A 26,004-nucleotide genomic window follows, 5' to 3' on the forward strand; every position below is an offset into this window, starting at 1 on the left:
TCAGGGCTGGAGACCTGGGAGCTGCTGCATTGGGAGGGGTGGGGTGACAACATAAGTAGAGCAGGAGGGGATAGGTGACAACACAACAGAGCAGGGACCACTGGGAAGTGGGGCGGGGGGCAACATTGAAAGGAACAGGGCTTTGGGGGACCAAGAGGAAGCAGGTGTGAGGAAGCAGAGGGATGCCTGGTGCTCTGAGGGGTTCTGGAGGGCAGCCCCAACCTCAGGGCCCACGGGGCAGGGAAGGTGGTCAGGCATAGGGAGGAAATAAGGGGGGTAAGCCAGGTCCCCACAAAGATGAGCATGTCTTTTGAGGACTTGAGTGTTGATGGGAGAGGCTGAGCAGGGAGAGGGCACCTGCCCTGTCTTGGGGAGCAGGCTGCATGCAGGCCCCCTGCGGAGGAGGGTGGGGTGGTATCTTTCCTTAGTTATGTGGAGGTCCATCAGGGTCGAAGGTGGGGCTGGAGGAGGAGGCTTAGAACAAGAGCCGACAAAAGGCCCAAGGCTGTGAGCAGCAGCAGCTGGCTGAGCCTGCGGCCTGTCCAGGGCCGGCTAGTGGAGGGTGGGATGGGAAGGAGCAGGATAGAGGGCTTCCGATGTTAGGGCCCCTCACTCAGTCATGCTGCTACAGGAGGGAGGTGAGAGGAAGGTTACATTTGGGTGGACTGAAAAGGGAAGTTTCACCCATGTGATCACTAACGCAAATACTTCTTGGGGACAAGTAAACAGGCCAACCACTTCTGGGCAGTTCCGCCTAGGCATGGCACTGACCTGAGCTGTGCCCTCCCAGTGTCAGGGACCCTCCTATGGAGGCTCCTGTTGGCTGTCACCAACAGAAGCCAGCAGAATCCACCCAGCATCGTGTGGCAGCCCAGCAGCTCCCAGTGTTAGAGGTAAAGACCCTACACGGATGGAGGCACTCACCGCAGCCAGACTGAGTTCATGAACAGGCACCTCAAACTCTATCACTTTCTTTGCCCTTCCCCCGTAACTTCCTCGCCCCCAAAATCCCGCCTGTGAGGAGCACCACCTGGACAATGCCCCCCCTCCTGAATGTCTCAGATTGCTACCCACCCCATCTACGTTCCACCCATAGTCCTTCTAATCTTGTATCTGGCTGTCCCCACTGCCATCAGGACAAGGTCTGTCCCCAGCCTTGTCTCAGTTGCTGACTCAGACCCACAGCCCCCGGCATGTGCGTCATTGTGGTCACCTCAGTTGACGGCCGGATCTAGTGCTGAGGGCCCACGTCTGTTCCAGCCACCACTGCGCTTCTCTCAGGAAACAGAAGTGAGAGTGAACCATCATCCGTACTCCTGGCCTGGTGCCAGATGAATCCGAGGACGAAGCTGTGGTTTCCCCAGGTACCCACGAATGCCCGACCAGCACACAGGCAAACTGTGGGAGCCTGGAGTCCAGGCTGACCAGTTCTGGTCAGGATGTCTTTGTGGACGTTAGAGTCAAGGGGTGAAGATTTTGCAGGCAGAAAGGGATGAGCGACAAGCAACGTGGAGGCATGACTGCAGGGCCTGCAGGCTGGCAAGGCCATGGGGCAGGTGATGGGAGGCCGGCCACAAGTGCCACAGCGGGCCCTGAGGCTGTGGCAGGGTCAGAGTGCTGCCCAGATCTCAGGATCCCTCCCCCGGCTCTCTGCTCCCTGAGGCGACTCAGAGACCCTTCCCTCCTGCACAGACCAGAGGTCTGGTAAACCTGTGGCAGTGCAGTGCTTGCGGGCTCTGCATGGGGAGACAGTACCAGAAGCTTGGGACATGGTGAAGATTATGGGGGTGGGAGGACGTTTCTGGTGCTCTCCTTCCCAGAAACCTCTGGGGTCTGCAGGAGGTGGCAGACGCAGGAAGTGCTGGGTCCCTACTCTGAACACATGTTCTCACACCTCACACTCAGGAGCAGGGGAGATGACACTGGAGAATGTTGCCATCCTGTCCCATTGGAAGTGACCCACCAGGCTCAACAGTGGGCTTGCCACCCTGAAGTGCAACTGCATGATGTCACATTGGGGTTAGGGAGTGGGGTTATGTTTCTCCAGGAGAACCTGGGCCCCAAGAAAGTGAGGAAGGTCACATGCATGGCCCTGAGAAGCAGACAGCGACTCCCACTGGCCTCACCCCCACACCCCAAAGTCCGTGAGGTATCAGAAAGGAGAGCCCAGAGCAACAGACTGCCTGCGCTTCTCCCCACCCCTTCCTTCCATCAAGCAGCACACATTGCCTCTCTATTCCCGCCCATCTATGACAGGGTGCTAGCCACCGTGGACTCTGGGCAAGGCACCAGGGGACAGAGAGAAGATGTAGTTGTCCCTATGCTCTGCCCAGCCAACTGGGAGAGGGGAGAGCCTTAGGAGGTCACAGATCACCTGCAGGTGGAAGCTCAGCTGTGCAGAGGTAAAGCTGGTGGCCCAGGGAGGTCCCATTCACTGCAAGAGCCAGCTGAGCCGATGTGCTAAGAACTCACCTGGACGACCTGTAGGAAATGCAGCCCCTCGCCCCCCCGCAACATACACACACACTCAGATCCAGGTGGGGAGGAAACTCATTGTGACTGGTCCTACATCCCCAGGCGCTGGGGCTCCTTTCCTGAACCTCAGGCTGGGATTTTGACTAGAGCCAAGGGATTGTTAAGGGTTCAGAGAAGAGCTCCTCACCAGAGGTGCTTGAGCAGGCTGGGCGACCCTGTGTTACTAGACTGGGGCGGGTCTCCAGGTGAAACCCTTCTAGCCTGGGGGGGGGGTGCTGTGCTCTTCCCCTCCCCCTACCACTCAGCAGCTCTGCCCTGGCTCCCACACCGGAGCTGTGCCCTCAGCAGCTCTTACCCTGGAATGGAGCCCCGTGCTTCCCAGTGCTGCAGCCTGAGAGGCTGTGAAAGGAAGTGAGGCCATGGCCACAGGAAAAATTCACACTTTTTGTAAGATGATTTATTTCATTCATCAACAACATGGGATCAGAAAAGCCCAGCTGTAGGGCTTATCATTAGAACCAGTCGCAGGCATTTTTATGCATCTCTGCTCCCTCTCCAGTCCTTGAAAGCTCCTCCTCGCTCAAGCACCGGGCTGCTGGGTCGGCGAGGGGCTCACTCCACCCCCTCCTGCCCACAGAGGGGGCTAGATGTGCCTCAACCCCCTCACCTGGGTGCCAGTCCCCAGGTCCCTTTGGAGAAGGGCACCTTCTTAGCCCAGCGGGGACCAGAACCCGGGAGCAGGGAATCCAAGGCAGCTGGTGACAGCACACCCTGTCTGAGCTCAGAAGCAGGCCTAGTAAAACCCTTCAGAGGACCAGAGCCTTCCAGAAAACTTCCCCCTGCAGGGTGATCGCCAGGCAAGGATCTGCACGGCCCAGCAAATACTTGCTGCAGGCTGGTGTGAAGGAAGGGTGGTAGGAGCCAGCCAGCAGGGGTGGGCAGGAGGAAGGGCCTCCACGCCCCGGGGTAAAGTGCTCTGGCGTGGGCCGCCCCAGCCTTCCCTTCTGACACCAGCCCAGAGCCCTAGTCCTCGCTGGAGTTGTCAAACTCCTCCCAGTCAGACACACTCATCACCTCAGAGGCAAAGTCCGGGTCCGCCTGGCTGCGGTCAGGGGTCCCTCGGGGCGCCTCGAGGAGCAGGGAGCGGGGCAGGGTGAGCACACAGGCCGCCAAGCCCGAGATGGGGTTGTCCAGCTGGGGTCCCTCCTCCCAGCAATCCTTGTCCACGTCGTAGATGTGCACGTACCCAGTGCGGCTGTTCCGGTTGTGCGAACGGCCGCCCAGCACATAGATCCTGTTGTCCAGAACGGCAATGCCGGGCTCACCGTGCCCCGCCGGGAGTGGGCACACGGACGACCACTGCCCAGATGTGCAGCTGTAGCAGGCCACCTGTAAAGGCAAGGCTTGAGTAAAGCCAGCTGGCCCGGGCCGCCAGCCTGCCCTAGGCCAGCTGAGCAGGGCAGGACTCAGCCAGGCCCTGGATCCACAAGGCTGTGGGACACAGTGGGGCTGTTGGCAAACCCTGCCCCCCCGAGGAAGGGGTCAGGGCCAGCCTCAAAACGTCCTGTCCACAGGCCAGGCTAACGCTCTGTCCCATTTCCAGGTCCCTCAGCTAGCCTGTGGCTCCCAGGTGTGTGGCCATCTTCCAGTTAGTACGCTTTACTGTCCATGGTCTGTGAGTGCTGGTTCTCTCCCCTCCACAAGACTGAAGCTGAGGACGCGGATCCTATGTAACACCCTAACCTCCCCCACAGCAGCTCGCACCAGGGGGAAGTGCAGACAAAATGTGGAAATAGCTGTTTACTAACTAATGATGACCATCAACGTTCTCGTCTTCAAAATTACCCCAAACAGTAAACAAACACACAAGAAAATGTTCAACCTACTAGTAACCCAAGAAATGCAACACAGATTGTCAGGAACAAATTATCAACTGTTAACTAGCAGCCACTGGGGGAATAAAAATCATGAAAACCCAATGCTGGTGAAGATGTGCACTTGTCTGATAAGCCAGGGAAGCAGCTCTGCAACATGTATTCAGAGCCATGCAAATCGTACCTTTTCGGACTTAGTGATCAGCTCTGGTTCTCCAGCTATGGTAGGTAGAGTACTGGCCCTCCAAAGAAGGCCATGCCCTAATCTCTAGAACTTGTGTTGTTTGACCTGCCAAAAGGCACGGTGCAGATGTGAATAAGGGTATGAACATGAGAAGTGAGGACAACCTGCTGTTATAGGCCTTGAAGATGAAGCGGCCATGTGCCAGGGAATGCAGAGGCCTCTAGAAGTGGAGAAGGGCCTTTAGTTGACAGACAGGAAGGAAATGGGGACTTCTGTCCTACAACCACAAACAAGCGCATTCTGCCAACACCCTGAATGAGCAAGGACATGGATTCTCCTCTAAGGCCTCTAGAAAAGAGAGGTGCCCCAACTGACACCTGGATTTTAGTCTAGTGAGACCCATGTCAGATTAACAACCTACAGAACTATAAGAATACACTTATGCTGTTTTAAGTTGCTAAATTTGTGATGATTTGTCAAAGCAGAAACAGGAAACGAATACACTAGAGCCCAGAGGGTCGCACCCCTGGGGGGGCCTGTTAAAATATAGATTGCTGAGCCTCACGCCTAGAGCTTCCTCAGTGGGTCTGGAGTGGGACCTGAGAATCTGCATTCCTAATGAGCTTTAACGTGATGTGAATGCTGCTGGTTAGGGGGTACTTTGACAACCACTCCTCTAGCCTAAGGAAATAATCCAAAATACCTGACAAGTCCTATAATTACCGGTTATTAGGAATAGTTAAAACTTAGACCAACCCAGATGACATAACAGTCTCACAGAATTCTGCACAGCCACCGAGGTGGGCGTGGGGAGTGGCTCTCGAGATTGACTACCATGTTTCCCCGAAAATAAGACCTAGCCGGATTTATCAGCTCTAACGCGTCTTTTGGAGCAAAAATTAATACAAGACGCAGTCTTATTTTAATATAAGACTCAGTATATGATCTGATGATATGATATAATAAATATAATATAATACCAGGTCTCATATTAATTTTTGCTCCAAAAGACGCGTTAGAGCTGATGGTCCAGCTAGGTCTTATTTTCGGGGAAACAGGGTATCAACTGGAAAACACCCGGAAAGAACTTCAGCCAGAAGCAGGATGGGATGCTCTTTAATTACAATCAGGTGGAAACCATGCATAGGTAGGACTAAAAAATAGTGGCACAGGGCTGGATTATGAGTGTTTTTTCTCATCTTTCTCCCTTATTTAAAAGTTCTGCAATGTGGTTATATTAACTTGATAATTAAAGTTACTAATTATAATTTAAAAAGTGAAACTATTCTGTGTGATACTACAATGGTGGAAACATGTCGTTACACACTCGTCCAAACCCATACGATCTGCACCACCAAGAGTGAACCCTGATGTAAATGATGGACTGTAGGTGATGGTAATGTGTCACTTTCGGTTCATCGATGGTAACAAATGTCCCCCTTTGGCGGGGGATGTAGGTGCTGGGGGGAGGCGGTGCGTGTGTGGGGATGGGAGCTTATAGGAAATCTCTGTACCTTCTGTTCAATTTTGCTGTGAACCTAAAACTGCCCTCAAAAAATAAAAAATAATTTTAAAATGGGCACGTGCTGCAATTAATTCTTCATCCATTAAGCTCTGAAAGGGACAGTAGTGGCATCACTGCGTGTAGGGAGCCGGCCCCTCACCTGGTGCACATCCCTCCGGTAGCCAGTGTCGTTGTTGCTGCCCCCGATCACGTACAGCTTGTCCAGGAGGGTGGCCATGCCGTGCCAGGCCCGCCGCACGGGCCCGTTGGCCAGCGAGTGCCAGCTGTTGCTGTCTGGGTCATAGCAGTGCGTCTCCTTCAGGTAGTCCTCCCCTCTGCGGCCACAGGTGATGTACATCTTCCCCTCCAGGGCAGCGCCCGCGTGCGCGTACACCTGCACGAGCCACCAAGAGAGCAGGGACAAAACGGGGGTGAGGGTGGGCATCCAGGAACCCTCACCAAGGCCCCTCATAGCCCACAACTGCCTGACACTTCTTGGCTTCACCAACTTCCTCCTCACATTCTGATGAGAACGCTCCCTGGAGTTTTGCTGGACGTACTGTCCAGTCATCCACCCCGACGTCTTCCTAATGGGCAATGATTCTATAGACCCAGAGACGACTCTGAGCTCCCACAGAGGAAGAATGGAATCTCTGCCTTTCCCTGGCCCCTAAAGGAGAAATCCACATAGGGAAACTCAAAGAAAATCAAAGCATCATTTTCAGAAAGACAGGAGAAGGGACAGCACTTCTTGGAACTGCTAACCCAGGCTCAGTCACCTCCACCTCCACCCCACTCCCAACGGCCAGCCAATCATCCAGGCCTGCTGACCCCCCTTTCAAAACATTTGTCTGCAAATAATACCTGATATGGTGAGGAAAGTGAGATGCAAAATCAAAACGCCAAGAACAATCTTTAGATATGGGTTTGTGTGCAGGGAAAAATATACCACCCTGCTTTTGATTTTGGTCCTCAACCTTCCATGTGCTTTCCACTGCACCCTGGTGGGGGATGACCTCGCTGCCCGGCCAGCCCCCACCACAGGCACCCCTCACACTGGTTGGTCCCTTCTGCCTCAAGGACTTCCTATCTCATACCTACACACTCACACCCACCCTGTACAAGGCCCTCCTGCTGTGCCTGTGGGCCCCAACGCCGGGAACTGTGTTTATTGGGAGAGGAGCCCCACAGGTAGATAGTGTTATCACTTATTTTTTGTTTCAGCCATTTTAGAAGTGGTTTTCTCACTGTGGCTTTAACCTGCATTTCCCTAATGGCTAATGATAGTTTATATCTCATACTTGTCTGCCACCTGTGTACCCTCCTCAATGAAATCGCAAGTCTTTTGCTGTCTTTCTAATGGGTGTGTGTGTGTGTGTGTGTTTTACTGACGAGTTATGAGAATTCTTTCAATGTTAGATATTAGTCCCTTGTCAGATATGCGGTTTGCAAATATTTCTCCCAGTCTGCAGCTCTCCTTTCATCTTAACAGGGTCTTTCACAGAGCAAAAGTTTGTGATTTTGATGAAGTCCAATTTATCAGTTTGTTTTTATGGCTCATGCTTTGGGGATCAATTCTAATTACTCATTGCCTAGCCCTAAGTTCTAAAGATTTTCATCCATGTTTTCCCTAAAAGATTTATAGTTTTTACATTTAAGTCCATAAATCATTTTCAGTTAATTTTTGTATAAGGTTTGAGACAGGTTGGTGTTCAATGTTTGTCTATGAATGTCCAATTGTTCCAGTATCATTTCTTCATAGATTATCTTTCTTCTACTCATTTGCTTTTGTGCCTTTGTCAAAAATAAGATGGATGTAAGGTTTAAAAAAAAAAAATCACCTGGGCATGTTTTTGTGCATCTATTTCTGGATTTCCCATTCTGTTCCATTTATCTATGTGTCTCTCCCTCCATCAATACCATAGTGGTGATTACTGCAGCTATGTAGCAAGTCTTCAAATTGGGTAGACTGATTCTTCCCACTTTACTCTTTTTAAAAATTATTTGAGCTAGTCTAGATCCTTTGCCTTTCCATGTAAATTTCAGAGTAATCTCTATTATATACAAAAACACTTTCTGGGATTTTGATGGGAATTAAGTTAAATAACTGTATCAATTTGTGAAGAACTGGCATTTTTGTTATTTGAGTCTTCCAATTCATGAACATGGTATGTCTCTTCATTTACATCTTCTTTCATCAGCATCTTGTAATTTTCGGCATATAAATCCTGTAAATGTTTTGTTAGATTTATACCTAAGCATTTAATGTTTCTGAGCAAATGTAAATGGCATTGTATTTTTAATTTGTGTCCATGTGTTCATTGTTAGTATACAGAAGTACAACTGAGTTTTGTATGTTTATCTCATATCCTGCAATCTTGCTGAACTTGCTTATTTGTGCTAGGATTTTTATGGGGGAGGGCTAATTCCTTTAGATTTTTGGCAATTTATCATATGTAGGATCAGTTTTATCTCTCCCTTTTCAATTTTCATGCCTTTATTTTCTTTCCTTGCCACATTACACTGGCTAGAATTTCCAGGACTCTGCTGAATTAAGAGTGATTGGGCAGGCCCGGTGGCTCAGGTGGTTGGAGCGCCTTGCTCCTAACGCTGAGGTCATCAGTTTGATTCCCACATGGGCCAGTGAACTGTGCCTTCTACATCTAAGATTGTGAACAACAGCTCTCTCTGGGGCTGGGCTGCCATGAGCAGCCGGAGGTTGACGTGAGCTGCTGTGGGCTGCTCTGTGCTACCGTGTGCTGCCATGAGGCCAGTCGCCAGCATGAGTGGCCAGCAGCCAGCGCGAGTGGCTGGCAGCCAGTGAGAGCTGCTCTGAGTGGCTGACCGACAACCGGCAGCTGACTATCTCAGCTGGGGACAGCACAAGGCTCATAACACCAGCATGGGCCAGGGAGCTGTGTCCTACACAACTAGACTGAGAAACAACGGCTTGAACTGGAGTGGGGGGGGGGGGGGGCGGGGCAGAAGAAAGGGGAAAAAAGAAAAGAGCGGTGACAGCAGACATCTTTGCCCTGTTTTCCCTCTTAGGAGAAAGCATTCAATCAGTATTTCACCATTAAGTCTAATGTTAGCAGTAGGATTTTTGTAGATGCTATTCATCAAGTTGAGGAAATTCACCTCTATTATTTCTCAAGAGTTTGATCACGAAAGGATATTAAAAGTTTTTTCTGCATTGACTGATATATGACCATGATTTTAATGTGGTGAATTACACTGACTGAATTTCAAATATGGAACCAGCCTCCCATCTCTGTAATCAACCCCATTTGGTAATGGTGTGTTTTGGTTTGTTTTGTTTTTAAATCCTATTTGCTACTTTTGTTAAGGATATTCATTTACCTATTTATAAGAGATTTGTCCCTTTTTTTGGTAGTGTCTTTGTTTGGGTTTGGTATCAGGGTAATATTAACTTCCTTAGATGAAATGGGGTGTATTCGCTCCTGTTTTCTGGGGGGGGGGGGGGGGTGAGGAATCATGTAGAATTGGTATTAACTTTTCTTTAAATGTTTGATAGAATTCTCCAGTGAAATCACCTGGGCCTGGACATTCCTTAACAGGCACAGAGCTAGTCAAATTATCTACGTATTTTGTATTGAATGAGTTGTGGAGGTTGCATTATTTTTGAGGAATTGGTCCATTTCATCTAAGTTGTCAACTTGCCATGTGTAGAGTTGTTCAGAGTATTCCCTTACTATCTTTTTGATGTTTGCCCCAAACATCAAAAGCCCCATTTCATTCTTGATTATTTGAAATTGTCAGTCTTGCTAAAAGTTTGTTAATTTTATTGATCTTGTGAAAGAACCAGTTCTTTGATTTTCTTTATTGTTTATCTGCTTTTAATTTCATTGACTGCTGCTCTTAATTTTGTTGTCTTTTCTTCTTGATTTGGGTATATTTTGCTCTTCTTTTTCTAGAGGTAGGAGTTTAGATTACTGATGTGAGATGTTTTCACTATCAAATGTAGGCTTTTAGTACTACAGAACTTCCTGGTAGCACAGCTTTAGCTAGGTGCCACAAATTTTGACGTGTTGTCTTTTCATTTTCATTCAGTGCAAGGTATTTTTATTACTTCCCTTTGGCCAATGGATTATTTGGTAGTGTGTTACTTACTAGTTTTCAACAGTCTGATCAGTTTACCTACAAACTATACTTCGAAACTGTCCCTCTCCTCTCTTCTCCAACAGTCTCCACCCTAACATGAGCCACCACCGCCTCTGCCTGTACCACACACGGCCCAGGAACTGCTGTCCTTGCTCCTGCTCCCTCCTATTTTCACAAGCACTTCCCATGCTTCCCGATTCTCTGAATATCCTGGTCTGGAAGGTCCTTCCTCTCTCTAAATGGCTGCATCACACTTCCCACAGCTGGCAATTACTTTACTGGTTTGTTTAGTGGTTAAGAGTGGTCTCTCCTGCTAGGCTGTCAACACCACAGGGAACCTTTCTCATTTCTTGTCACCACTGCATCCCCAGGTCTTAGTATAGGGTACTTAATAATAGTTACTAAATGAATGAACGTATAATAAAAGGAACACTGGCAGCCAAGAAGCGGGATGAAGGCCGAGGCTGACCCTCTGTGGCCACGCTGGGGAACTGCGGGTCCCAGACAAAGAACCCCTGAGCCCCGCCTCCACGCATCCAGGAGAAAACCCTCTCATTCCCACTAGCACCCTTTCAGAAGGGAATTCAGGAGTTTATCCTCATCCCCCAGGTCTCAAGGACTCTGATCCTTCCTGTGCAAAATCTTTCTCCAGGATGGAGGTAGGGAGTAGCCCTCCAGAGGAGCTTCCTTCCCAAAGGAGCTGAGGAGCACGGAACCGGCCAGCTTTCCCTGCCTGGGAGAAACCACAGTGGGAGACCCTGGTCTTGGAGAAGAGCTGGACCCATCAGGGAAACCCCAGTCCCTGAAGTCAAAGTCTAAGGCCCTGGGGCACTAGAAAAGGGTGAAAGATAAAGAGGGGAGATGTGAAAAGAGGTTCAGAAAGACAGGAGTTCCTGCCACGGTCCCAGAGCGAGTGCAGCAGAGCCTGGGGCACAGCCCCACACGTCCCCCCGCCATACACTACCTCTGGGGTGCTCAGAGATCAAGGTATACCATAGGTGCTCTGAAAATGACAGTGCTGGTACGAGCAGGGTGCATACCTAACCTGCTCTCAGAGGCTGGGACCTGCAACATCGGGGAGCAGCAAGGCCCGTTCCTTGCCCTGGGATCTCATGTCTGATTTTGGGGCCAGGATCCAAGTACCCCGAAACCATAAGACAAAAAAGAGGCACTTCTCTAAAGCATCGCCTTTGCACAAGGAACATAATTTTAAACATCTTCAAATTGGAACAAACCAAGGTACTGTGCAGGAGGCATGTGACTTAGAACAAAACAAAACATGCAAACTATACATTCTGACGTGTTTTGAAGGCTCCACACTCTAGGGGGCCTGTAGGGAAGAAGACTGAGGATTCTGAGCCCTCATCTCTCCTGTGTGACATCTTTGGACACATCCTAGCTCATCTCAGCTGTGCTGGGGGACAGATAAGGGGAAGCTTTCCATCTATAGTACATGTGAACTTCAGGGTTAAAGCAGCTTCCTGGAGCCAAGGTGGCAAGACCCAGAGGGGGATGAAATTCTGGCGGATGGGGCGTGGACGCTTGAGGAGGCTCTCCCCAGGCAGCTGGTGGAACCTCAGGGATCCCCCATCCCACTCTCAGCACAGGGTCTCTGGAGGGATGCAGACTGCTCGCTGGGCCTGATTCTACTCACGGTGCAAACCTAGGGGAGAAAAGCAGGTGGGGGAAGGCCGCTCTTGGAGGGGCTTCCTTACCTCCCTCTTGAGCGGGGCCACGTAGGCCCAGGAGTTGGTGGCAGGGTTGTAGCGCTCCACAGCAGTCAGGTCACTGTGATAGTCACGGCCCGCCACCGCATAGATGTACCCACCCACGACACACACGCACAGGTCAGCGTGTTCCTGCTGCAGGGACTGGATCTGGAACCAACGGTTGTGCCGGGGGTCATACCTTTTGACGTGACACAAGGACAGCACATCAGTGATAGGGGAGAGAGCACCTCCTGCTCCTCCTGTGTCCCCTGAACCTTCCCACAGCTGCCGCCACACACAAGCAGGCACCTACTCCCGGCCATGGCAGCAGGTTGCTCCATACCTAAGCGCAGGTGTGTGCCCAGCACACAGCCTGGGAGGCGTGGCCAGAGGCCACCGGGCATTCTGCCCACAATGCCGGTCCCTCCGGCACAACCTCTCAGATGTCTCCCCCAGGTTGTCTCCCCCAGGCTGCCCGAGGGCTCTTCCTACAGCCGTCTCCATCTCACCTGACTCACCTTGTGGACCTGAGCCCTGCCCTCATTCAGGACGGCTGAGAATTATGGCAGGCACTCCAGCCAACCCCAACACTCCCTCACGTGTGGTCCGCCCAAGCATGCCATGTACCCAGTGCCCACTGTGCTCCTGTCACAGACCACCCATCACTCCTTCGTGCACCTCCTGCGTTCCAGACCTCCCCAGGGGCCATCCTCTGCACTTCTCCAGGTCTCCCTCTCTGCGAGCAGAAGCACTGTCTACCATACTGGCCCTCTGGGGTGCTAGGCCCTTCCATGAGGCTGGAGCAGCACTGCGGGGCCAGAGGAGAGTGGGCAGGGGAGTGGAGGGGAGGAAAGCTGCACCTGCGGAGCCCCAGCATGCTGTGAGCACGGTGACCACAGCTGTACGCCTGACACTGGGGCCACCTTCACGCGCCTTTCCCGGGTGACGCAGCGTCCAGGTCACAGCCCTGCCCTCTCCTTCCTTCTCTATCAACCTTTGTAAACAAGTCTAGTCCCCAAGCAGCGGCCTCATCCTGCACTCTTGCACAGAGCACCCCCTCCCCCTCTTCTGCTTCCAAAGGGCTCCGCATTCTCAATCCAGGTGATCTCAGCTACTCCAAGATGACCAACCACCGTGTTTCCCCAAAAAGAAGGCCGAGCCAGACCATCAGCTCTAATGCATCTTTTGGAGCAAATATTAATATAAGACCCGGTCTTATATTACATTATATAAGACGCATATTATAGTATATATTATAGCAAAATAAGACCGAGTCTTACATTAATTTTCGCTCCAAAGGACGCATTAGAGCTGACGGTCCGGCGAGGTCTTCTTTACGGGGAAACTCGGTATAACCCTTCCCTTTCTCCAGCAGTTGGGACCCACACAGCAAAGGCCTCCTGCTATCTCCAGCGGGCTGCTCATCGGTCCTAAACGGAACCCCGTGCTCCCTGTCCATTGATCCCATCTCACCAGCAAAGCTCCTGCTCACACTATAAGATCCTATCACCACAGCCCAGCACCCCAGGCCCTTCACAGCCCAAGTCCACACCCACCTTTCCAGCACTCACAGCCCGACCCAGGCGCACCCCACTTCCCAGGGGCCTCCCACTGCCTCTACCGCATCTCTCCATGCCCCAGGCCTGGTGCTCTCTGGGGCCCACATGGGGGTGTGCTGTTTGGGTGAATACAGACGATCACAGAGCCTTGAGGAGCCGGGGCCCCATGAGCTTGAGGCCCAAAGCCCACTCATTCCCTGACCTGCGTCTGGCCCTTTCCCCTGGGCATCCATCCTCCCAGGCACCTGTTTTCGAGCTCCTGCTTCTGGAACCTCCTTGCTCAACAGCCAGCATAGGTATAGCCTCTTTCAGATAAGTTTTTATTGCTCCACAGGAAAAGCAACTCCAAAGAGGACAATTCGAACTTCAAGTGGTTCAGAAGAGACCGAATAAAGTTTTCTTTGGCTTGTACCGTATGCTGGTCGGTGAGGAGATCAGAGACATCCTTTGCCCCAAAGCACAAGTTAGACACGTTTTGCAGCTGCTTGTTCCTACCCCTGCCCCTCCCTGCCGGCCAGGCTGCCTCAGGAGCCGGGGCCGACAGGAGAGGGAGGACACGCACGTGGGTCACACACACATGCAGGTCAATGCCAGCTCTGCCCCCATGTGCTGGGTGGATGTGGGCATCAGTTTTACTCTTGACGTTCATTCAGTTTCTGCACCTGTCCAATGGCGTGGTGTCACCTGCCTAGAAAAGCTAGCATGAAGGATCCACACACATAAAAAGGATCCTTGTTAACGTGAGGGGAGTTTGTAAAGGACTGAGGTTCATGTCTGTATTCCTCCACCTCAGTGTAGCACCTGGCTCAGGGCAGACCTGACGAAGGAACTCACCAAGGAGTAAGGTTACCAGTGGGGAAATCAATCCTCCCCTCTACACATGTTTACTGGCCGCCCGACATGGAGGCTCAGTGCTGAGATCCAGAGGAAAACTCAAGACAACAGCCCTTTTGTTCCACTGCAGAGTGGGAAACAGGGTGAGGAGAACAGAGTAGACAAGTGCACAGAGGAAAACAAGTAAGGAGAGAGAGTGCTCCACCGGCAGCAGGGCCTGGGGACAGCAAAGCTCTCTTATGCAGACCAAGGGCCTCCTGAGGTGGCAGTGGAGACATGAATGACTGAGGACACAGCCCGGTGAAGGTCTGGCTGGGGCCAGGGGGCCAGGCCAGTCCAGGGCACAGCACTCAGAGGCCCCGTCAGCCGGCTTGGATGGTGCCTTCTATCGCCTTGCCTGTGCGTGACACTCATTCACGCATAAGTGTCTTCTCCACTATTTTGAGTCAAGCACATGTCAGCATTTTCCATCTGTGAGACAAGACCCTCCAGATGCTTCCGCTTACTTCTTTCTGGTCTCTTGCCGTCATTGCTTCCTAGGCAGAGTGTCACTTGGATTTGTGGTTTCAGATTTAAGGACACACACACACACATCAATAATTTAGAGATAATCACCGTTTTGGTGATTTTTTCTCTCCCCACTGTGTCCTGTATCCCACATTTTCCTCTTTATTGGATTAATTTTACATCCTGTCAGAATAAATCCCAAGTAATACTCTTTTTCTAATAAAAACAAGCTCTATTACTGCATATAAGGATATACACAGTTTCAGTCGCTGAAATGCAGATTTTGGATCACCCTACTGCCAACTCAGAAGTGAAATCTAGAGTTGGTACAAACAGGTTCTGGGGTCCCTGTTAAATTCAGTACTTTTTCTTCTATATTTCCATGACTTAAACATTCCCATGACTATCAACAAAGTCCATTACAATTAAAACTTTTTTTTTTTAAAGAAAAACTTTTTAAAATTTTTATTGGGGAACAGTGTGTTTCTCCAGGGCCCATCAGCTCCAAGTCATTGTCCTTCAATCTAGTTGTGGAGGGCGCAGCTCAGCTCTAAGTCAGTCGCCGTTCCCACGGGAATTGAACCGGCAACCTTGTTCAGAGCTCGCGCTCTCACCACCTGAGCCATCCGGCCGCCCCTCCAGAGGCTCAGCCGCCGCTGGTTGTTTTCAGTCTGGTTGTGGAGCGCACCGCTCACTGGCCCATGTGGGACAATGAAAACATTGTTGAAATATACTTTAAAATATGAATAGTCATGGAAATGCTTAAAGAGAAAACCACATTATTCTTCTAAGCAGAGTCAGGGCACGTGGCAACATGGCTACTACCAGGTAAGTCATGCCGTCCGTCTTCAGCAGCCCAGAGCCGTAGCTATGGAAAAGGTGCAAAAGCAACGTGGACAATAGATGTAACCGAGAAAGAAAAGAAAAGAGAAACAGTGGTAGCTCAGAGGCAAATACAATTTGCTCCAAGAAAGGTAACTATTTATATACAGTTTCTGTACCAGTGCTTTAAGATATAATCTGGAAAATCGATAGCTCTCTAAAATGCAAACCCTAGTTTACTGCAAATTCTTGTTTTCTTATATTCTGAGAGTCTATGGGTTCTATGGCTGGTAAACTATGGAAGGGGAAAGGGGAGAGAACCAAACTCTTAAATCACTCAAATTAAGATCCACCTGGCAGCTTCGAGGTCCCTGGGAGAAACTCACTCTATAGAGACAGACCCTGGGGCCCTCCCTGCCACCTCTCCAGACATTCTGAACCCCAGCCACTCACTGATGCCTGCTCCTGCCAGGCAGGTCTCACAACCCCACCTGCCACAGTGGCCCAATCTGCTGACTGGATTTTGAGGCTGTGGTGATACATCACACGGGCTGATATTAGCGTTTTCCAGAGTCTGGCTTGGGTCTCATAGCACATGTTCAAGAAAGGGAAATTTAGAACAGTCATGAGTGAAACTGCCTGTAACAAGACAGACTACCGGCCATCAGCACCCCTAGCTGTCACACTGAGGCCTCCCTGAAGTACAGTCACCTCACCACGTGCTGAGGGCTGAGGCCACAACACACTGGAGATGCCTGTGGTTTGCTCAGCAGGGAGGTCTGGCCTTGGTCTTCCGACCGAGAAGCTGAGAGCTTTGAGCCTTGGCTGGAGTGGAGCCTGACCCTGGTGCTACCACACCCTCTGGGACAGCACTTGGTATTAATGAAGAAAGGTACTGTTTCTACCTTTCAGAGCTCACACGTGCTCCTGTTTGACCACAGCGTGCTGCCAAGCTTTGCGTCTCATTGGTTTAACAAGGTTATCACTTGCTGGGCCAGGAGATCAGAGATGGCTGAGGAACAGCTGCCTCCTCCTCAGCCCTGGCCACCATGCTTGCTTCCGAGAGGCAGAGCCAGGCCAGCCCCCACCCACCCCACCCCCATCCATCCACACCCAAGACGACGAAAACATAGACCTAAACTTGGTAAGCACCTAATTCACAGATGCCGGAAGCAGTTAGCAATCTTCCTCTCTTTGCAGTGCCATCTTTCAGCTTGTGTGTGTGTGTGTATGTGTGGGGGGGGAGGGGGAGAAGGGGGAGGGCGGGCAGGGCGGGTGAAACTTCCCATATGCACCAAATCTCAAGAAATCAAACTACAGTACAGTGGAGGGGGTCCTGGAAACCTAACTATAGCTGAGGCTGCAGGGATTTGCCCTACTTCCCTTGCTCTGCCCAAAGAAATGGATTTGTGGGACCACAGCCTCATGGACTGACAGCTAAAACCTACTACGGACCATGGCAGCCCATAAAACCCCTTCTTGGAAAACTGCCTCCTCCTCCGGGGACCTCTTGCCCAGAACATGGCTGATGACAGGGAGGTGGGAGCGGCAGGTGGCATGAGGTGCCGCCATGCCTGTCAGCTTTCCTGCTCCCCTGGGTGAGGACTGTGCACTTGGCAGAGCAGCAGCAACAGGAAGCCATCCTCCAGCACAGGCTTGTGGCCAGGAGAAGAGCGAAGCAGACAGGCAAAGGGACGCTGGGACAAAACATGTCAAAGCTCGAGAGGGCAAGATGGAAGGAGCAGCTGCCCTCTCCAGTGCGCTCAGCTCCCAGGCCCCTGCCTTCTGAGGCCCAACCACCCTTCCTGTCACTGGCCCCCTCCTTGTGCTCGGCTGAGTGAGTAGTCACAACCCAGTCCCTCACTGACAAGATAGAAGAGTGTGATCCAGGCTGAGTGGGTTTCTGAAAAGGGGACAAGAGTGAAATAAAGCATGCCAGGTCCCCTTTTCCTTATCTCACTGCCCTCTGCATTCTCCGAATTAACCTGGACTTTATTCCACAAAACGGGGGCCCCATCAAGGCACAGATTCATCTCAAAGGCTGACCTTTCCGCCCACGGTGCCGTGCCGTTGCAGAACCCACTCCCTACCCAGCGCTCTGAGCCCACACTCCCGTGTGACAGCCTCCCTTGCAGACCACGGCATGGCCGGGCCCCTCTCACCTCCAGCATCGAGACTCGGCGCGGAAGCCCTGTACGTCGTTGTCCCCTCCAATCAGGTACACGAAGTTGTTGAGCACCGCGATGCCCTGGTTGGACATGCGCGGCGCCAGGGAGGCAGTGAGGTTCTTCCACTCCCCCAGCAGCGGGTTCAGGTACTTGGTCTGGTCGCTGAGGACGGTGGACGGCGTGGAGTGAATGCCCCCGAAGCCCACGACGCACTGGAAGTCCGACCGCAGCTCTGTCTGCGGGCCCTGCAGGCTGGGCTGCAGGCTCTCGTTCTGGTGGTACATGAGCGCGCTGGCCACTGTGTCCCTCAGCGGGCTGGGGTCCAGCTTGTCGTGCAGCCGCTGGAGGACCTCAGCTTCCATCAGGGGAAAGCGCACTGTCTCCAGGAGCTTGGGGGCCTCGTGCAGTGAGATCTGGTCGGCCTGCACCTGTTCCAGGGTGTAATGGTACAGCAGGGCGCCCTCGTACACCTCGGTCTCGCAGGAAACCTCTAGGCGATTGCTGCTGAGCAGGGAGTAGACCTTTTCCAGGGGCAGCTGACGGTACTTGTCAGTCCTTGAGAAGGCCACAAAGTTTTTGAGGATGTACGTATCCAACTGCTCCGTCAGACGGCTCAAGTCAAAAAGCTCTGCCAGCCGGTAAACATCAAGGATATTCTCCTCGTCCACCCAGGACATGAGGAAATCACAACAGAAGTGGATGATTTCTGGGATCTGCGAAGACGACAAGACCCATTCAAGCCTGGGAAACGGTGTCCGGGCGCAGAAGACAAGGACGGCAGGGGTGTGGCTTACATGCTGTCCTCTGCAGCGGGCCCCCCTCAACCATCCCCAACCTTTCCTGGAGCAGAGCCTAGCACGGCTGCTCCAACACTACAGACAACTGGGGCTCACTGCAACGGACTGGGTTTCAATCCTGGCTCACAAGTGATCTCCTTTCAGAGCCTGTTTCTTTATCTATCAAGGAGGGATAAAGTGACTACAAATGACATCATATGTAGGAACTCCTTGGCACAGAGCAGACCCCTGATAAATGTCCGTTGTCTTCTAGATCAAAAGTACTGGATCTCCAGAGAAGCTGGAAGCAGCAGTGTCTGCTGTCCCTGGTTGGGAATGCGCACCCGGGACCTGCCCAACCCCTCTAGCTCTCTAAGAGACACTCAGCTCCTTTCTCCTGTCACAACCCCCACAACGGGAGGGCCAGCCTAAGCTTCGGACCCAGGGAACTCACTCCATCCCAGGAGAAGGGCCCCAAGCTGCCCACGCGCTAAGAAACGCCAGCAGGGCATTCCACACACTTGCCCAGCACCCCGAGTCCTGAAAAAGCGAGAAGCCGTCCTGCCCGGGCAAAGGCCCGTGTGTCGTAGTGCGGGGACACCCGGGGGCCTGCATCTTCCCTTTCCCGACCGTGCAGAAGAACCGGTGGGTTGGAAGGAGGGCAAGAGAGAGGATGGCACTTAAGAGGGAGCTGAGAACTGGGCCACAGGATTAAAGGGCACCCTCTGATTAGACAAGCAAAGCACGAAGAATAAAGGAGACAGAGGTAAGGGCTCAGGGAAAGCTGCACAGGTACTGCCAAGTTCTTTAGGAAAACAGGATTTTGGAATTTCTCTAAAAATGGGAAGACCTAATATCCAGCATCATCAACAGATTGACCAGTACACATATAGTAATTCTGCTGGTATCTGAAGCTTATTAAGAAACGTTTAAAGTCTTCTTAGTTTTATTTTGTCTGGTTCAAGACATTGTTCAGGGCTGAATGGAAACCTGCGAAGTGCCAGGCACGGGTTTCCCACATGGGATATCCCCCGAGTGCTTTGTTAGGCCCGGAAATCTTCACTCGACCATCCTTTTCTCTCTTAGCCCTCGCTTCTGCTATGCTTAATCTTTCTAAAATACCAGTTCTGATTTGTCGTGGGCAGGACACCGAGGACCAGGTTCTGAGTAGAAGGTGAGAGCAAAGGGCCCTGAGCAGGTGTGAGGAGCAGCTCCTGAAGGAGCTAAGCCGCCTGCACAGGACCATGTTGCCTTCTCCTTCCCGTCCCCATCATCAGAGCAGCGGGCCCTCTGCTGGGTGGACTCTCACAGAGAAATCACCCCAGGCCCACCCCATGCAGGAGCTGTACCAGAGGCTCAGAGAAGGAACTCATTTCCTGGGAGTGACTCAGGGAGGCGGTCTTGCTGGGATTCAAACCCAGGTCCCTGGCCTAAGCTAGCGCAGAGCACAGCACGTGGGGGGCAAGCCGCCACCAGCCAGTGGCTGCACCAACCAGCATGATCTGCTGGGCCTCGGGACTTGGAACTGTTATGCCAAGTAACACTGGCTTTAAAAACATCATTGCAGAGAAGCCTAATGTATTAAAAATACAACAAGACTAGGCTGCTCAAGGTGAAGTGGGGGCTCCCGGAAATGGCCTCAGAAACACTAAGGTGCTAAGTAAGGGACACTGGCCAGAAGCTCTGCCATGGGTACAATGGGAACCAGCAGGTCTCTGAGCTGATGGCTGGGAGAGAGAAAGCAGCATGTGGGAAGGTGGTTTGGTGTTGGTGTGCATGATGGATCAGAGAAGAGAAGAAAGGGACTTGCTGGGAGGTACACACGGACAGGTGGAGGCCAGGACAAAGGTGAGGACCTGGAAACAGAGAACAGGGATAGCTACAGGTAGTATTTACAAGGATGACTTGTCCACACGTGGACAAGGAGAAGGAAGATGGAAGGGCTGAAGGACACACGGAGGCTCTAGCAGGAGGGGTGTAGGACAGACGGACCAGGGGAAGGGAGAGAAGCGTTTGGTACGGAGGAGACAACGCTGACGGCGAGCCCCTGGGTGGAGAGCTGGAGGCAGCTGATGTGAAATGTTACGCGAACTGGATGAGGGTTCCCAAAGCAACAAGGACCAGGAAGTGGGGACAGAAGACTAAGAAGGGGACACTCGGAATAAAAGAAGGCAGGGAAATTCTCCTGTCATAAAGGCCGCCCTGGCTCAACTCCACCTACCTATCAGCCAGACAAGCCTCCCTCAAACCCACCCAACATGCAGGGGTCGAGTGCCTCCCACCCATCACTGAGAGTAATGGCACAGGGAGCTGCCGTGACCCAGCCACGCAGGGCAGGGCAGGGCCTCCAGACACCCCTGAACAGGTTGGTTTTCCTATGACTTGAGTTTTTTCTGATTGCCCCCAAAGTTCTCTGACCTAAAAAAAGGTCGGGATAATGAATTCTGCGTAGTATTTAGTTTCACTTTCAAGCAACGTGGGAAGAGATGTGTCTCCAACCGGATGAGGCCGCCTCACAGACAGCTTGAGAGCAAAGGCACGTGCAGGCCCAGGCTGGGCCACGGCATCAACACCAAGAGGTAATACATCTTCTCAAATGTAAGTCACACTGTCAGAGCCTTGGAAAGCTTTTTGAATCTGTAGGAAAACAAGTACTTGAAGTGTAATAACAAAGGGGAAAGTAGTTTGAGATTAACAAGACCAGTGCAAAGGACAGGCAGAAAGAGCCTGGGCGGCACCAGCAAGGGGAGCTCAGCTTTGAGAGACGAGAGACGTCAGCACACACAGGTCGTCACACACTGGGACTCGGCTACTCGTTTACATGCGGGATCTTTTCTGCAGCAGGGAGACCTAGGCGAGGGGAAGGAACCAGCAGAAGCGCAGAGGGCAAAGGCAGAAGAGGAACCCGGGCCTGGAGGCCTTCGGAGCAGCTCCACTTCAGCGCCCAGAGCTGGCTGAGCCAAGCACCACCCAAGGGCCTCCTTCTGGCTCCAGTCTCCCTTACTGCCCAGTGTCCTTGCCTGGCTGACCCACTCTCACACACTGCTTCGTGGCACCCAGGGAAACCCGCCCGGACACAGGTCTCCTTGCTCCAAGGAGGCGCGTCTCACCTGAAGCTGGCAAGCGGCGACCAGCGTCTCCTGGACATTGCTCAGGCTGAGCTCCAGCTCGGAGGTGTATATGAAATGCAGGATTTGGCACATGGCATTGTAGGACACGCCGTGGATGAGGACCTCTTCCTGCTCCATCTCCTTCAATCCCCCAGCAAACATTCCTCTGCAAAGTGAAGACACGAGACAGTGGAGTTTTACTCATCGGGGCAAGGCCCAGGCTGCCGAGAGTGTGAGCGTCTGGAGCAAGAGGCAGGCTGACCAGCATCAGTGCGTGACAGGACATGGCTCGCTCTGAGCCCTGAGTCATCCCACGAACAGTAGCCACAAGCTCCTGACCAAGTGTGGGCAGCCATCCTAGAAAATGCCCTGTCTCCAGTTTCATGCGCCCCAGGGAGTCACATGTGAACATGCCTGGCGTGCTTTCTGCTGCATCCACTAATTCACTTCCTAGATCACAGCAGCAGCCCAGAGCCTGTTATGAAAGGATGAATGACTGGAAAACGGTCAATCATTCTGTTCATTATATATTTACTGAGCATCTCTACTAAATGCCAGGTACCATTCAAAAAGTGAAGGAAGCAACCGTTAACTGGCAAGATTCCTACATACACAGAGTTTAATGCTAGGCAGGACAACAAACAACAAAGAAACAAGGTGTTTCAGATTGTGGGAATGCTGGGAAGGAACTAAACAGGGTATCTCATCAAGCAGAGAGCACGGCTGGGAGAGCAGAGCAGGTGGCATGAGCTGACGGGCTCTTCAGACTCAGGTGCTTGTTGGCCAGAATGAAGGGCTGGAGAGAGGCAGGCAGGTTCCTCCAGACCAGGCAAGAGCCACATGGCTGGAGAGCTGTAGCTGAGACTGCCCTGGAGGGGACTGGAGAACGTGCTGACAAGCTGGATCTAGCAGAGCACAGGAAGCACTTGGGGCCCTTGGACATGGTCATGGAGCAGCAGCTGGGCAGATGGGGACTGGAGAGGAACAGGGTAAGAAAGTCCCACCACGCTACCATTCAACGTGAGATGCCCTGAGGCATCCCCATGGCGAGTTCATTGGTGTACAGAGGAGAGAAGCTGGTGGTCAGGAGAGGCAGCGGGGCTCAAGCATGACAGTCATCAACAAGGAGATGCGAGAGTAACTATTCTTATAGTTTGTCCACTAGGCTAACACACATACACAGTATGAGACTCAAAATATATGAACTGGTGAGAGCCCCCTCCCTCCTCTGCTCCCGGCCACCGGTTCCCCTCCCCAGTGCCGCACTGTCACCAGGGGCCATCCACGTATCTGCACTGTGTTTTGATGTCATACACCTTGCAAATGGCTCCTGGTCGGCACACTGGGTGCTGCCTCTCTCTCGGTAAAGGCTGGCACAGTAATTGATTTAACCGATCCTGCTAGAGTGCACTTGGGTGGCTTCCAAGCTCCTGTTGTTTCACCCAGGGGGTGGCCTTCCCCCCGACACTTTGCTTATGTGCCTACTAGGATTAATTCTTACAAAAGCAAAGGCTTTATGTACATTTACACTTTGATAATACTTCCCACATGCTATCAACCTCATAAGGAAGAAAGCTTATCACCAACGGGAACAGATATTCTCATCAAATGTTGAAGAGCCATTGCTATATTCTTTTTTGAATAGTCCAGATTCTTTGTCCATTTTCTATTAGAATCTGTCTTGTCAATTTGCAGTAATTTTTTCGGATAATTTGAATTTCTTTTTTCTACCTCAGATCTTTTCAATTTATGATGCTTTTTGCCATGCAGAAGTTTAACTGTTTCGAATGCAAGTATTATCATTATTTTGCTTATGAGTTGTGTCAAACTTAAAAAGCCTTTCTGGATTATATTAAAAAACATTTCCCCATGGTTTCCTCTAGTTTTTTTTGGTTTACTCTTTCACATTTAAAACAGTTGATCCACCTGAAATTTATTTTGGTACGAGGTGTGAAGCAAGGCTCCAACTTTATTTTTCTAAATCGTACCCCCGTTGCTGCTCCCCGACTTTGGGGTACCATCTTTATCACACACGAAGTTCCTGATGGGTTTGTGTCTATTTCCAAACTCTCTATCCTTTTTCCAATACTCCTTCCGTTTCCACGCACCATAAACATAGTTTCAAGTACTGCAACTTCGTACTATGTATGAATATTAGGGCCAGTCTCCTTTATTACCTTCCTTTTCCATAATTTCTTGGCCACTGTTTGCTTTTTTAACTTTGGGACTTTAGAATCCAAATTTAGTTTGTGTAATCCCCTCAATACACCCTCTTGGTATTTTTATCGGGAACACACTAAATATCTAGATTGATGCCAAGAAAGCCACATCCCTGTAACCCTGTCACAGACGTAGTGGGCCTGGCTCTGTCAGGCCAGCCTCTGGGTCTCTCTGGAGGCCTTGCACGTCACCCCTCCGCACAGACCTGGCACCTGCATGTTATGTTGATTCCTAGACATTTTACTCAACATGCAGCCCCTTGGGGGCTTTCCCATGCTCCAAGGTACTTCGACTCCCTCTTTGGGACAGTCTAACTGGCTCTCCTGGATTTTCCAGGACTGTGCTATTGTGTGCCTGGCACCTCCAGGACCACATTGATGATAACAGAAACGGCAACGCTGGGGTACTGACCCCAACCCAAGCAGGGTGTTGACACTTGGATTGACTCGAGCATATTTTATCACCTTAAGAAAGGATCCATTGAGGTATTAAAATACTTCTGTTTATTCTACTGCCAAAAAAAAGAAAAAGAAAAGGATCCATGCAATGCGTGAACCTTGACAGGATCTTAAATGGAGAGGGAAGAAGATATAAGGCATTTTGGGGACAATTAGGAAAATTTGAATACGGACTCAGTATCAGATTAAACTATGCAATTATTACAAATGTTCTTAGGTTTATAATGATATTATAGACACGTTAGAGAAGGTCCTTATTCTTAGAGGCACACCGAGGAAGTCGGAGAAAAACTGGCATATCTGCAACTTACTCTGAAGTAAATATGGAAAATGCTAATAACAGATGAATCTGGATGAAGGGCACACGTGCTCCTCACCTATCGTCAACTTTTCTGCAGGACGACATCTTTCAAAATGAGAGTTAGGGAGGGAAAAAGGCTGACAGAAAAATAAAATTCCTTTTTTATTGTTGTTTTTAACCAAATACGGATGTCTAATTCTTTACCACAGTCTTACTTTTCTGTGACTCTGAAATTCTATTAAAAACAAAACTTAACACATTGTTTGTGGGAAACGAGTAAACTCGTCATATCGCCTCTAGTTGGAACCGGCAAAAATTTTGCAAAGTAAATAAATAGAGACCTCTTTTTAAACTAAAACACTGAAAGTTTCATAGAAAAATATCAAACAAATCGAAAGATATGACTATTTTACGGAAAGTCTAATTTTGGCGAGAAAATGTCAAAAAAGCCCCGCGTTACGACGCGATTTGGCGGGAAAATGCCCGCTTACAAAGTGTTAAAAGGGGAAATTGTTTTGGATGTCCATACCTCATACCCATTAGGATGGTCACTACACAAAAGCAAAGTGTGGGTGAGGATATGGAGAAACCAGAACTCTTGTGCACTGTTGGTGGGAATATAAAATGGTACAGCTGCTATGGAAAACAGTATGGTGGTTCCTCAAAAAATTAAATATAGAATTACGATATGATCCAGCAATTCCACTTCTGGGTATATACTTGTATACAAAAGAACGGAAAGCGGGTCTCGAAGAGCTATTTGCACACCCATGGTCATAGCAACATTATTCTCAATAGCTAAGAGGTAGAAATAAGCCGTGTCCAATGACAGATGGTTCAACAAAATGTGGCACATCCATACAATGGAATATTATTCAGCCTTAAAAAGGAAAGGAATTCTGACACATGCTTTAACGTGGATAAACCTTCAGGACATTATGCTAAGAAGCTAGTCACAAAAGGACAAATATATGATTCCACTTATAAGAGGTTCAAATTCATAGAAACAGCAAGAATGGCGATTACCAGAGACTAGAAGGAGAAAGGAATAGAGAGTTGTTGTTTACTGGGGACAGAGTTTTAGTTTTGCAAGGTGAAAAAGTTATGGAGATTGGACGCACAACAATGTGAATACACTTTAACACTACTGAGCTGTACACTTAAAAATGGTTAAGATAGTAAATCTTATGTTTTTCTAAATCACAGTTAAAAAAAAAAAAGAATGTTCACCGAGTACCAGCAGCAGGAGACAGACCAAATAAGTGGAGGGTACAGACACCACAGAACACTCTGCAGCACAGAAAGAACGAGGGCCAACTCGACTGTCAGGATGTCACAACCAGATGTCACAAGGTGCCAGTGAGCTGTCTCTGACGTACGG

At 50.7% G+C, this 26,004-nt stretch overlaps 1 protein-coding gene across 2 annotated transcripts in view; it reads right to left on the minus strand.

Moving 5' to 3' along the window:
• Positions 1 to 2,910: 2,910 nt before the first annotated feature.
• Positions 2,911 to 26,004, minus strand: part of KLHL22 (kelch like family member 22) — a 33,321-nt gene continuing 10,227 nt past the window's right edge. For both annotated transcript variants that reach the window (XM_074321729.1, XM_074321728.1), the window contains 5 exons: positions 21,645 to 21,810; positions 17,753 to 18,471; positions 11,875 to 12,067; positions 6,198 to 6,431; positions 2,911 to 3,864 (listed from right to left, as the gene is read on the minus strand). In XM_074321729.1, the coding sequence (XP_074177830.1) occupies positions 3,499 to 3,864; positions 6,198 to 6,431; positions 11,875 to 12,067; positions 17,753 to 18,471; positions 21,645 to 21,810 (1,678 nt within the window). In that variant the 3' untranslated portion in view covers positions 2,911 to 3,498. The remainder of the gene's footprint in view (positions 3,865 to 6,197; positions 6,432 to 11,874; positions 12,068 to 17,752; positions 18,472 to 21,644; positions 21,811 to 26,004) is intronic.

This window comes from Rhinolophus sinicus, linkage group LG16, assembly GCF_036562045.2.
Source record: "Rhinolophus sinicus isolate RSC01 linkage group LG16, ASM3656204v1, whole genome shotgun sequence".
Taxonomy (NCBI): domain Eukaryota; kingdom Metazoa; phylum Chordata; class Mammalia; order Chiroptera; family Rhinolophidae; genus Rhinolophus; species Rhinolophus sinicus.